General features: G+C 36.4%; 1 protein-coding gene across 1 annotated transcript in view; it reads left to right on the top strand.

Annotated features, from left to right (window-relative positions):
- The window catches only part of SLC4A10 (solute carrier family 4 member 10), a 119,140-nt gene that overhangs the window by 35,931 nt on the left and 68,935 nt on the right, over window positions 1-14,274 (top strand). The window contains exons 3-4 of the mRNA XM_042822479.1: window positions 1,275-1,421; window positions 11,153-11,288. Of these exons, the coding sequence (XP_042678413.1) occupies window positions 1,275-1,421; window positions 11,153-11,288 (283 nt within the window). The remainder of the gene's footprint in view (window positions 1-1,274; window positions 1,422-11,152; window positions 11,289-14,274) is intronic.

The raw sequence follows: 14,274 nt of genomic DNA, 5'->3' as shown, positions 1-14,274 counted from the left end.
TTTCTCAGAATTGATGGTTCTGCTTTCTAGTCTCCTCTATGCACACAGTTAAAGAAATAAAATGAGGTAGTGTCCAGAGCCTGCTCTCCAGCTTTTCTAGTTTTGTCTCTGCTGAGAATTCCTGTTAGCCTTGAATTTCCTTGGTGTATTATCACAAATAGTTGCCTTGCTGTGTTTTTATCCCCACTGAAGGCTCCATGAGATTAGAGATCATGTGCTCCCTTAGCTTAATGTTCTTGGCCTTTTTCAGATGATTGACAGTGCTGAATGATTACAGCAAAGCAGCAATTATCCACTAGCTACGTTATGCTCATTTCAAGGAGAAAATAGATGTTATTTGAGATGAGTAATCTGGACTGTGTCTTTCTGCTGAATAAATGTAGGAGACCAGCATGTAGTGAGTCATGATTCATTTCCCTTTTGTTCTGTTTTGTGATACTTTCTGCATGTTTCCCCTGTGCTCTCCTTCTGAATGCTGAACTGTGCACAGAATTTGCTAGCCTACATAGCTGAGGGAGCTAAATCCCTTGGGCTTGATGAGGAACATAAATTCCTCAGGCTCAAAGCACAAAGATGATGGTAGGCATGGCAAGATGTACTTCCTCATTTATTAAAAAAAAAAAAAAAAAGAAAAAAAAGAAAAAGAAAAAAAAAGAAAAATAGAAAAAAAACCCACCCTAAGCTAACAACTATATATTTATAATGTGAGCACATAAACATGCATAGAAATTTTGCAGACTAGCTTCTGTAGTGTTTTATTGTCTTTTTTTTTTTTTTTTTTTCTTTCCCAGTCTTTTTTCTCTTCTCTCTTCAGTAAATTTCCCCCAAGAATTCTGTCAAGGTTTGGCTCATAAATAGAAATGAGTTTTGTAAAGTTCCTTCACACACAAGGCAAGCAGTGACTTTACCAAATGTTCAATGCTAAGAGATCTGTGTGTCTTGATATTACTGTTTTGGAAGATATTTTACAGAACACCTGTCTTCCTTTAATCAAAGTTCATACATAGAGATGCAATTTTTTTTTCCTAAGTCTGGCACTGTATCATGTGGACTTCCAAACTGGGATTTTGTCCTGTATCAGGAGGTTGTATGTCTGTGGCTCTACACCATCTTTATTGTAATTAATAATATTACAATGATTAATATTATAGTGATTTATACCATTGCAATTATAGAAATTATTATAATTATTAATAATTAATGATAGTATAGTTATTAATATTCTTATTTTGCCACAGCCTCTTTTTAAAAGGTAACTCTTTTTCTATTAATAGGTCATCGAACATTGTTCATTGGTGTTCACGTGCCACTGGGTGGAAGAAAAAGTCACAGGCGCCATAGGCACCGTGGACATAAACACAGAAAAAGAGACAGAGAACGAGATTCAGGATTAGAAGATGGGAGAGAATCTCCTCCATTTGGTAAGTTAGATTTTACTTTTGCTTTTTTTTTTTTTTTTTTGCAATAAACATCAATGCAACTGTGCAAGAGCTGTCCCCCTGTTGTAGTTGTGACAGGCTCGGAAGCAGGATTTTGGAAACCCCACCAGAGTCTCTCTGGTCTCTGCTGAAAAGACAGGATTTGTTTCTCTGATGAATGGCAGTAGCCGGAGGTGGTCAGTTCACAAGAAACCTCACTAATCCCTACAACTGTATGAGTCTGTTCGTGAGTGTTTATAGAAAGGTAGAGTGCAATGACCATCTAGAGAGGATAAGTGCTTTCTGGCACTAGTAGAGCTCCATGAAAGCGCTGGAATGTTTGCCCCTAAAACATAACATAGAGGTCTGCTCCAATTTATAGGAAGGAGATGAGGTTCTTTTAATATCTGTATACCAGCGTGAGATTAAGAAACAATGGTTCAAATGTTGGTCCAACCGGTTTATTGCAAATCCTGGCAGACACCTTTGTTCTTCATCATCGTGGTAGAGCACAGAGGAAGTCCAGGAGGGAGAGAGGCAAGTCGTGAGGCTTCTCATGTCAGAAACCTCCTCTTCTTCATGAGGAATCTGTTGCCAGTAAACCTCCATTCTTCTTCATGAGGAATCTGTTGCCAGAAAACCTAAACCTCATAATTGTAGGTCCCCATTTTATCCTTCTTTTTCTGCCTATGTGACATCCCTGGGTGCTTGAGCAAGAGTCATGTGAGTACCCCCTGAGATGGCCATCTTCCTCGAGATGAGCTCACACAAAAGACCGCTTCATGGCCATTGAGCTGCAGCTTCTCTCTCTCTCGTTTCCCCTGGCTTTGACAAAGGATTTCTCAACCCTTGCCCAGGACTTGCTTGGACTTGTTCATCTGTGTCCCCAGCAAGCTTTGAGACAATGGTGTAAAAGAATAATCTACAAGGAGTTGCGGTTCTTTACAATTAGTTTACAATTAGTTTAGTTTTAATACTGCTGATGTCACTGCATCTGTAGTGTTTTAAGATAAAATATCATCTAGATTTTGCCTTTTTCCTTAGATAGTACTCTAAGATGCTATTCTGAGACAAGCCTACTGTGCACTTGAAGGCAAAGAGAAAAAAGTATCTTTAAGTGAACAAATCTTACAAATGATATAAAAATCCTAAAACTTTCAGATTTTTAAATAAAAAAGTACATTACATAGAACAGGAAAAAAAGTGGTAATGAGTAGATGAGGTAAGCTCTGTCTCAAGACAAATGAGAATATTCTTTGGTCTTCACAAATAAAAAGTGCATGTGCTGAAATGTCCAAGGCTATAAATAAGAGCTGAAATTTAATGGAAGCATGTATAAGAAACCAGTTGTCAGTGTGCAAGAGAAAGTTTTTAAATCATTAGGGAAATGTACCAATGTAATTTCAGTTTACAGAATAGTAATTATAAGATGTTCTTAAAAGCTGAAGTTTGTATTATGTAATCAGCTTGCTTTGAAGCAAATATGTTGTGTAAATGCTGGTAGTTAAGTGTACAGTAAACACCTTGAAATGCTCAAATATTTCACATATTGAAAATGAATCAGAAAGTAAAAACTTTTTCAAATGTAGTAAATATGAAATTCTTTCAAAACTGAAAAAAGGTTTGCTGAATTGTTTCCATCTGGAGTACATTTCAAATGCATTGTAGAAGACTCTACATTGTATTAAAATCAGTTTCTTGGAAAACAGCAAGAGTTCATAAATTACTAAAAATGGTTTTCAGAAAGAATATGCATATGTATATATAATATCAGATTAAAAAGAAACAGTGAAAAGTTACATTAGCCAAGAAGTGAGATGTCTTAAAGTATGAAGCAGTGTCTTCTATTGAGTCGTCTGGTTTTATTTAATTGCCAATATGTAATGCATTTTGGCAGAAAACTTAACTCTGTTCTTTTAACTTCTGGAGTCCTAGGCCAATGTCCTTCCTAATGTCAAAAGCAAAAATAAACTGAGATGGCTCAGTCTAATAGTCTTTGACAGCGTGCAAATAATAATATGCATTCTTGAATACAATTCTTTTCAAACTGAAAATTAGCCTGTTTTTTGGGGAGCTCCAAGAGTGGAATGGCAATAATTTATACGTACATACATAAATACACACACACATATATATATATAAAAGGTTTTGAAGTGCATAAGTTAGTGAGCTTGTCTGCAGGTGTACTTGTTTGAAATAAGTGTAAGACTGCACATTTGTAAGTCAAGTTTTCACTTACGATTTTTCAATTATGACTGCCATTTAGAGGGTGTGTAGGTCATGGCACTTAAAATTATTACTTTTGTAATGACCAGGATAGATAAGATATAGGCCAGAAATGTCTTGATCTTCTCCAGAGCCAGAATGCTGAAGATATTCTTTGAAATGCTTAAGTGATTAAAATAGTCTTTGTAAGATAGCCAACAGCAGAGCTATTAAACACTGGTAAAAATCTGGAAATATCCGGTTTTTGACCTTAAAACAATATCTAAGTAGTAAAATTTGAGGATTCTCTCCCTCAGCCTCACCGTGAAACCAAGCTTTTACTAAGCTTTGGCATCTGTCTATTCAGGTATAAATGTGACACCACATAGATCAAATCAAGAGAGATTTGCCTTCATAATGCTTAAAATTTTAGGGGTTAAGTACAGTCAGAGCAAATTACAGGCAGACAAAATTATTCAGGAATTAATGGTAGTCTACATCTACACTCTTGTTTTTGCTGAGGATTTTCCTTACAGGAAAATTTTAGCAGCTTATGCTAAAACCTAGATAGAGAAAAAAGAATTTTTTTTTTTTTTTTTTGTATGATTTATTTTCTGAGAGGGAGTGAAGGATAATTCCCTTACTAAATCTGCATCCACTAAACTTCAGTAATATTTCTTATCTCTTATTGCCCATGGCCACACGGTTATAACAGTACCCAGGGGCTCAAGGAAGTTGCGAAGAAGAGAAATGCACTTTATTCTCTCAATGCATAACTTGGCATGAGGGCCAGTGCTACTTAAGAGAACAGATCTGAAATAATCCCTTTATTTATTAATCATTCTAACTTAATCGAACATACAGAAATGCTTTACTGCCTCTCATCATAGTCCCCTTTTAACACATGTGCCCTGAATAGTAGAAGGCTGCATTTTTGGGAATTTAGGGGGAGGATGGTAAAGAAAAAGCATTTCAAGCAGGTGCAATTCAAGCAGGTGCAAGAAAGAAATAGGAAAAAAGGCACTGTGAAACTGGCTTATAGAAAATAGTGCTTCTAAGTAAGTCAGAAAGATACAGGATGACTTTTACAGTACAAGAGAATAAATTAGCAGTGTTTTGAAGTTGCAAAGTATTAAGAGGAGGCATAATAAAACCAAAAGATGTGAGAACTGAATAATACAGATGCTGGAAGAAGTAAAGGCCTGAAATATTCAGACATGAAGTGCTCCAGAGTGCAGTTTACCAAGTGTGAGATAAAGCTTTTTTTCTGTGTGGTGGGTCATAATTTACAGGTGCATAATTTGTAACTTCGTCTATGTGGTTTTACTAGGAGTTGCATTTGCATGATGCTATGGGGCTGCACAGGCTACCTCTCACACTGATCAGGTGCCTGCCTAGCTTTTAATTAGCGGGAGACAGAGCTTTAAATTCCTTGTATCAACGTGGGTCTGAAACACCTGTGCTCAGTGTAATGCCCACAGTTGGAAGATTTTAGGTAATCCCTTTCAATCATGGCTGAGAAAGCTGTACCAGCTACTTTCTGAGGGATTGTTTCTGCAGATCATAGATTTTAATATATTTTTTTAGAACATTTGCATGGCAGCTCATAAAAGCTTTTCTAGAAAAAAAATTACCTCCTACTGTCACTTTTCAAAAATAACCCAAATGTTTTCAATTTGCAATTTCAGAGTTTGTAGACAAATAAAATGTAGATTATGTAGCTAGTGGAGTAAAAAGGAGTGAGCCCTGTCACTTGGGGGCGCAGAATACTTATGGAAATGTTTTTTTTTTTCTTTGTTTTCTCTGCATCTGTGTCTCGCTGCCTGTCTGTTCACTCTTGATGATGGTATGAGTTTGTCCAAGTTGTTTGCACTTGCTATAAGGATGTGTCTTTGTATAATTTTCAGATTACATGGCTTGCTCGCGGAAAGGTTTTTTGGGTTTAAGAATTTAAGCTAAGCAACTACAAGATCTTGATTTTGACTATCTCACCTCATAATTCATAGAAGGAAAAGAGAAATCCAGTGAAATTATCCATTCTAGTTAAAGTACAGAAATGCTGTTTGCTCTGCTGAACAGGGCTATTGTTACAGCTGAAACACAGCTGTTGTAATTAAGGTTCCAGTTTCATGCTGGTGTTAAGTTCCCCTCCTCTGCTGTTTTCTTTGTGGTGCAAGTATAGTGGCTGTTCTGTGAATTAAATTAAGGAATTGATTCAAGTTAAAACTAACTTGGCAAAAAAGCTGTCTTTAGTCTAGAGCAGCCCCTCGGCGCTGTTTGTTGGGAGGGTGATGGGGGCCACAAGCTAAGTGGGGACAACGCTGTCAGCTAACACTGCTGATTGTGGTGGTACTGAAAAGGCAGTGCAGGTTATCCCTTTGCTGGCAGGTTATTGCTTGCTTGCTATGCAGATTGATTTTACTGGCAATTTTCTGTGTTTTCTATTTGAAAATGGGGTAGAATAGGAAGACATCAACTCTCTGTACTATGTCATTAAGTACAGGTTTGATGAGGATAAAGTGAATGCAGCTGTGAGGATCTGGGTTTTGATTACAGCCTCCTGTGGTGTCCTCTAAAAGAGTAGACACTGGTGAGACTAGTGCCAGTTTTGCTTTGCTGTCTTGGAAACTAGCTTTAATAATTCTCTAGTTTTAAAGAGATTTAATCTTGTAACTCATTATAGTAGTTATGGCAAGCAGTCCTGGAAGTGAAATGAGCAGAGGAGTGTACGCAGGTTTCAGGAAAGGTGTTCTGAAGGTAAGACCAGCAAAAACTTGAATTGTAAAGTGGGATTTTTCTCAGTAGAGGGGCTTGTGGAAAAGTGTAATCAAAGAACTCACCTGATAATACTCAGTAGCTCATTTCAAACCTCAAAGGGGTGTTAATGGGGAAAATTAATTTATTTATAAACAGTTCGTTTAGGAGAATTGCCCTCCTCTTAACTGTGCTTTGTCTGCTGAACTTGGAAGTCTGAATTTCTAGGCAGCTGTGGAACAGATTGCTGTAAATCTGGATTAAAATAATGTAATGTAACGGTAGTTTTAAGAGGTGGGTAAAAAAAAAAAGTGAAATAGAAGCTTGGGGATTGTCCATGTTGTGACATGCAAAAGATAAGGTTATGTGTCATAGCCCTGGGGTAATGGAAACAAAGTGAGGAAAACATAGAGTTTACTGAAAACAGGAGTAAGGTTATATTTTATCCCATCTTAACAGACAGTTTCTAAGGTCTTTGAAGAGGTTTTCAAAAGTGTACTGTATGTGTGTTTACTAATTTGTGTGTACTTTAGTAATGTAATTTTTAAAAAACCATATTTCTAATAAAAAATAATTATCACTCCATTTGCAAATTGCTGAGCTGAAGGGCAAAGTCTTATTTGCACAAGATGGAGGTGTGGGGGGAGAACCCACACTCACCACTTTCTTGGTAAGCACAAGCAGGAAGGCAATGCATGTTTGTGTGAAGTGATCTTTTCATTTCTGCGATCTTCTGAATTGCTCACACCACTTCATTTTCATTTGAAGAAAATTTTTATTGATGTCAATATGTTAAGCCAGTTCACACCCTGCCTACAGCATGTCCTATGCAATGAACAATCAGAAACAGTTTATTTAGTATTAATGTACTGGAGCATGAGGTAGGAATTAAATATTTTCTGCGATGCTTGCTATCTTATGCAAAATTCTTTAATGCAAATTGTATTTTAAAGTCTGAAATGCTTTCTAATTTAGAAAGTATTAGCCTACTAATACTGACCTTAAATTCAGATTCCTAGCAGGATTAGAAATGCAGACCCCTGTTCTGAGACTATAGCACAAATATTACCAGAAATACTTTTTTTGTATCGTTCTTAGATTACATCAGAGAGGAGGACAAAATATGGAGTATAATTGATACAAACCCGAAACCATAATTCTGCTTGTGGTATGGCTTGGGCAGACTATATGTAATTCTGCTTAATGGCAGGGCATTTTGTTTTGGGAGAAACTGTGGCACACACTGAGGAGGAGCTGCATTTCACTCTGAGTGGTGCAGTGGAGTGTGTTCTTTTCTGAGCTGAGCTTACAAGAAGTGGCTAAGAATCATAGAATCAGTGAATGGCTTGGGTTGGAAGGGACCTTAATGATCATTCAGTTCCAATCACCTAAAATGGACAGGGTTGCCATGCACCAACTCAGGCTGCCCAGGGCCTGTCTGACCTGGCCGTGATTCTTTCCTACATGTGTGTTACAAGGTAGAATGGTGGTGTAGGCCATTGTTCCTCCAAGCCTACTTTCAAATGTAGTCCCAGAATGCAGTGTTTGCTACTGTCACCTGGGAATTAAGTGATGTCCCAATCTGGTTTTTAGCACTGCTGTTTTTGGTATATCTGTGTACATACCTTTCTTTTGATTTGTGAACATTAATGACTTCAGTCTGAAGGTAATGACCACACTGAGCAGTGCGTTTGGTATAACAGAATGTCAGGATTAGAAGGGACCTCAAAAGATCATCTGGTCCAATCCTGCTGCCAGAGCAGGAACACCTAGATTAGGTCACACAGGAGTGCATCCAGGCAGGATCTGAATGTCTCCAGAGGATACCTCACAGCCTGTCTGGGCAGCCTGTTGTGTGTTCTGTTACTCTCACTGTGAAGCTTCTTCTCATATTTATGTGGAATCTTTGTGTATCTGTGGGATCACTTCCTTTCTTCAGTACTGCATCCCAATTTGACTTTGTGCTTTTTACAACAGTATATCTGCCAGATCTTAATGTCTATCCTTTTGATGGTGAAGGTATGGATTTTTAAAACTGCAATCCTTAAATTTTCATATGGGCAATGTATTTAAAGCATCAGAGGCAGTGTGGGCGTCTGTGTGAGTGCTGCACGGATGATGTGAGCATTAGCCCAAGTGTAATGCTGGGTTTGGCAGTAGGCTCCCATGAGCTTCTGTAGCCACAGCAAATAGAAAACTGCTTCAGCTTTTCCTGACTCAGATGCCTCAGCCAAGTGTGGTATTGACAGCAGTCCTGCTCCTGTCATGCAGCAGACTGCTTTCTGCCCAGTCCCAGCTGGTACTGGAGGATTTTCTGAGCTAGTGAGATGAACCATTTACTTGAAATAATCATCAGCTGTTTAGTGCGCAACTTAAAGCTCACGTTGCTTCTAATTTCTCTGTGCTCTGTTATAAAACAACTGCAGTAATAGAAATAATAATTAAATTAATCTCATTCATTCTTTTTTTTTTTTTTTTTTTTTTTTCAGCCCAATCTAGATTACTTTCATCACTTTTTTGAAATAGAGCTAATAAAACAAAGATTTTTTTGTTTTTCAAGCTGGCTTTACTACTTCAAGTGGAAATAGACAGGGATGTGTTCAGACCAGTTTCTGTTTTCCTTACTTGAAAAATTGAGTATCCTATTTTGCAAATATTGTGCTTTTACAGTGAGGATTAAGTTATCACAGTTTGACAGTCAGCAATTGAGGTATTCTTTCATAGTGTTTTCGAATCACACATTATTCATTTCCTATATAACACGTTAGTGACATTTGATATTTATTTCTCCTATGAATAGAAGCCAAATCTATCTGGCATTGCTTGCATGTGTAATCCTGTTAACTCAGTTTTATAAGCAGAATCAACAGATCTAATTTTTTTTATTATTATTTTGTTGCTATTGTTTAATAGCAATAGTTTTGTTAGGGTTTTGTCCTTGAAATAGAATTACTGTTTTACAAATAAAACTGTGTGTGTATATGTACATATATAAATATATATATTCAGAGCAAATGCAAGTAGCAAAAATGGTATCCAGAATCTAGCAGCTAGTTTCACTATTGTATTAACAAAGAGAACTTAGTGCATTTTTGTCCTTCATGCAGATTCATCACTGTTGTTAATCAACAATGAACTAGAGAGGAGACTTAGAGCAAACTGTGGCTATAAATTTTTCTGTTGTTACTTACCTGACTTCAGAAATCCTATTTTGCTTCATGTATTGAAAACATGCATTTGCATGAATATTGGAACTGTCATAAGGTGCTAGCCACCTTATGACAGGAGGTGTCCCTGGTCCCTGCCTGTAGCAGGGGGGTTGGAGCAAGGTGGTTTTAAAAGGTCCCTTCCAACTCAAACAGTTCTATGGCTTCTGTAATCCTATAAAACTGCAGCTACACTAATTTATTACTTAACAGTAGCTCTTGCTGTTAATCATTGAATCAGTTCTTGGTGCTGATTTTATCAAGAGTACAGGATGTTCTTGGCAGTGCTTATTCTCATATTCTCACTCAGTCCAGCTCTCTCCCAAAGTAGGTTGTTTTCCATGATCTGTTAGTAGTCATATGTGCTTGTCCTTTCTAAGCTGGTATCTCACTGAATTTTTTTCCTTCTGGAGAATAGTGTTAACAAATTGCACAGTTCTTGACCAGAATGTACTTTCTAGTCTCAGATCACAGCCTGCTGATTGTATTTATTTTATTGTTCTGTAAGAATGTACCAATGTGTGTGGATATGAGGGTCATAATTTAACAAATAAATAAGTAGGTAGAGAGAGATGAAAAGAGAGTCTAGAATAAAAGCAAGCTTGAAACATTGTTAAAGAAAAAAAGAGAAAAGAGCAACAAGGGAAAGGGTGAAGTGGAAGTTCTGTTCTTTTTTGCCTAAAGTAATTTCTGTCCCCTTAGCTGTTCCTCCTGCCACTCCGTTCCCTAAAGCTTTTAGTAGCTCTTGAGCCATCTCTTTGTTTACCTTCTCTCCTGTATTTAATCCAGGGTTTCTTTGTGAATTAATAAGTAGGCTTTAAAATTATTATTCTTACAACGTTTGAGCTGAATAAACAAGTTCATTCAAGTACTCTGAGTTCTAGAAATTTTCTGAGTGACATGAAGGAAGAATAGTACATCCTTGAAATACATGGAATGTTCTGAAATGAAGGATTGAGAAGTAATATAGAGGATAACAGAAATGTGAATGAGAGACAGGAAGAATGAAATGGGGAAGCTGGGGCAGACAAAAGCATGCTCATATGAAACAACCTAATTACATAGCAGTTTTCAAAGGGTTAAGCAGTGGCAGAAGTTCCCAGTTATTAGAGAAGCTGAGTTTTGTTTCTTTCTCCTTGGTAAAACAAAAAATGCAGATATAGTTCACCAGATTTGTGAACAGTTAGATCTATAGATGCAGATTTACAATGTGGCAAAGTGGTTTTTTTTTTTTTTTTTTTTTTTTTTGTGACAATGGAGTAAATCACTTTAATCAGCTCTAAATATGCTGCCTTTTTTACTATGAGGTACTGTTCCAGCTTCCAATAGTTTATACTTCTCTACATCTTGTTCTGTCTTTAGATTATTTTATTTCATTAGCAGACTAGACCTTGCAGTAAGTAGAGGTCTCAGTCTGAAAATGTTTATGTATAAATATTCTTATAATGTTTTGTGTGTAGCAGTAAGTGGTATTAGAGAAAAAGTTTGGATATTATTGTGAAATTCTAGGTATTTTCTTTCTCTGGGAAAGAAAGTGTTCTGGATCTGATATTTTTGTGTTTCTTCCAGATACTCCATCACAAAGAGTGCAGTTTATTCTTGGAACAGATGATGATGAAGAACACATTCCTCATGATCTTTTTACTGAGCTTGATGAGATTTGTTGGCGTGAAGGAGAGGATGCTGAGTGGAGGGAGACAGCAAGGTAAGTTTTTCTTTTTCTTTGTTTTTAAGTTATCTACTGTAGTTGGTATACTGAGGAATGATTTCAAAGCTGGGGCAAGCTCAGGAACAGATTTGGATGTAGAGCTTAAGTAAAACCATAATTTTAATCCTTAGACTGCTAGTATTACTGTAGCATTTGTTGCGGGTTTTTTTTTTTTTTTTTAAGGCAAATGTTTTCATCTGGATTTATGAAATATAGGTCAAAATAAATATCAAGGGAAAAAAAAATTAAAGTAAGCATACTGTATACATGAATTATGGATCCCTAGCTTTATTCATATTTTAGCTCTTCATTTTAATAGATTTTTGAACAGTGTATTATTTTTGAATCCTCAAGAAACTGATAAAAGATTAAAGCAAGGAATAAGATAAACTTTGGAGCAGTAAAACATGTTCTAGGTATCACTGAACAATTACTATTGAGACTTCATGTTGCATTTCTTTTTCTGCTAAATTAATGCAAAAATAACTGTTTAGATTGCATTTCTGCTGAAAAAAAATTATTATTAGAGAAGAAATTGTGTTTTTGCATGCTTCCTTCCTCAGGCACCTAAATCACACATGCTTAGCTTCATTTTTCTCCTTAGAGACTTAATTGCATCTTTCTCAGTCAGTGTTTGGTGAGAACATCCTTCAAAGCAGCCCAAAAATCAGCGGACTGCATCTTTGGTGTCCTTCAGACAGAAACAGAATTTAAATTTTCAAAAGGATTTTGTGGGAAACTATGTGCCTAAGCTCTTCATTTTCCCTTTAGTTTCACTGCAAATTCCCAGAGGGCTGCAGAATTTTCTATGACCTTCTCCTCTTTTATACATCCATAAGAGGAGCAGGCAGAATCTAAGTATAGAAATTTACATGTAGAAAATCTTCATATGGCAACTGTACTGCAGAATGAATGTAGTGGTGCTCCTAAATAATCTTATTAGTATTCAGAGAGAGAAAATCTAATCAAAGTAGTAATCTGCACTATTCTCATACTGATTAGAGATATATAGAACCTCTTCTAAGAAGTATCGACTTATATTGTGGAAAAAAATCCAGTGGCGTATGTTATTTTTAACAGGAAAATAATCGCTGTTCTGTTTCAACTTAAAAATTTCCTCTGCAAATCATCATAGAGATGTTTCTGAAAATTGTAACCACTTTCATTAGGATAAATAGCTAATAAAGATAGACGGAAAGGAATAAATGAGAAAAAAGGGATTGGAGTTGATCTATCTGTCTGTACAGCCCTTCCTATTGTCATTTGGTAAACAGAGATAAGATTGCTGAAGGATGTGAGGAAGAAAGCAGTCAAGAAAACTGTATTTTGAAGTTTAGGAAGTACTGAAAACTGGAAGACCAATAGATAGACTATGAACTTAAATGGTGAAATAGTAAAAATGTCTTTCTTGCAAACAAGATTGAGCGAGGGCTGCCGTGCAGAAATAACTGGTCTAGGTGAATGGACTTTTCTAGTTTGTATCCAAAAATTTTGGACAAAGTTTGATATAGGTGATTAGCTATTAGAAAAGTAGTATATGGCAGTGAAATGATGATATTCAATATGGTAGTAAGAATCAAGGTGCTTTACCTATGCAAATAAGAGAGTGCAATATTTTGTCTCACAGAAAGCTGAAAGAACACAAACTAAATCCTATCTTTCTGTGATTCTGTCAGGTAAGTTGTATCATAGCAAACATAGCAACACTCTTCAAGAAAGAAAAGTGGTCTAAACAAACATGGGCCTGTTATTTGGCTTTCAGAGATATGCAAGACTTAGAACAATATCTGACAGAAATAGTAATGGTAGACTTGGAGCTAAATGGAAAAATCGGTTAAAGTTTGGTGGTCTATCATCAGGCTAACTTAAGATGCTATTTAATCAGATAATTGATTTTTGTGACAAGAGAAACAGTTGAACTGATTTTTCTTTTATTTAGTAAATCTTTTAATATCATATAGCAAATGAATTTATTACTTAAAATCTATTTTATTGCAAAAATTATATTAACGGGAAGGGCACTAATTGAAGCAGTCACACTTGAAGATGAAACAGTGTGAAGGAAAGAGACAAGGTATAAAAAGAATTACTTCTATTAAATACCCTTGTTATTGAATGAGACAAAAATAGGGTTATATTAAAACTTACTAAGAAATTTTGGGGTATTGTTACTCTAGTAATAGATAAGGATACCATACACAACAGAATCATGGAATGGTTTGGAAGGGACCTTTAAGATTATCTAGTTCCAATCCCCTGCTATATGCAAGAACACCTCCCTCTAGACCAGCTTGCTTAAAGGCCCATCCAGCCTGGCCTTGAATGCTTCCAGAATGTCAGAGTACAGTGATGGAAATGAGATGTTGTTTAATACTGCAATAAGAGAAGGGGCGGTGAACGTTCAGAATGATAGTGAGGTACCAATATTTAATAATAATAAAAAATAGTGTTTTACTGTGCATGACAAGTGGTGTTACCAGTTGTATACTCAATGAATATTAAGATGCTATAATTACAAAATAAACAAGAGAGTTTGGCAAAGCAGATAATGATAACAAAAAGGGAATAGATAGAAAGCTTACCCCTATCCTGGGCTTACTTATAAAACTTGAGCAGAGCAGATCTCCAGAAGAGATCCTTCCCCACTGGTAGCCAGCTCTTAAATAGGTCTAGGAGGAGTGGAGCCTGGCTCCACCCTTCCAGCAGCACAGGTGAATTGCCTTCACCTGGCTGACTTGCCTCAGGTGATCAATCAGAGGTTTAGGCCATGACTTAGCAGTTCCCATACACCAGTACAGGTAAGGAAATGTTCAACTCTGTATAGAGTATAGAATTGAATGCTTAGCATACGTAATTCTAGCTATTCTAAAGTACTATTTTGATACTGATGCTTGATCTGGGACTTGATTTGATTAGACTGATTTGATTAGAAACATGCTATGAAAATGATAAACACTGGGTTTGTTGCTGCACTAGCCTTAAA

The sequence above is a fragment of the Centrocercus urophasianus genome, unplaced genomic scaffold, assembly GCF_019232065.1.
Source record: "Centrocercus urophasianus isolate 14NV4802_14NV808 unplaced genomic scaffold, USGS_Curo_1.0 seq_20, whole genome shotgun sequence".
Taxonomy (NCBI): domain Eukaryota; kingdom Metazoa; phylum Chordata; class Aves; order Galliformes; family Phasianidae; genus Centrocercus; species Centrocercus urophasianus.
This window is presented reverse-complemented; position numbering and strand designations above follow the sequence as displayed.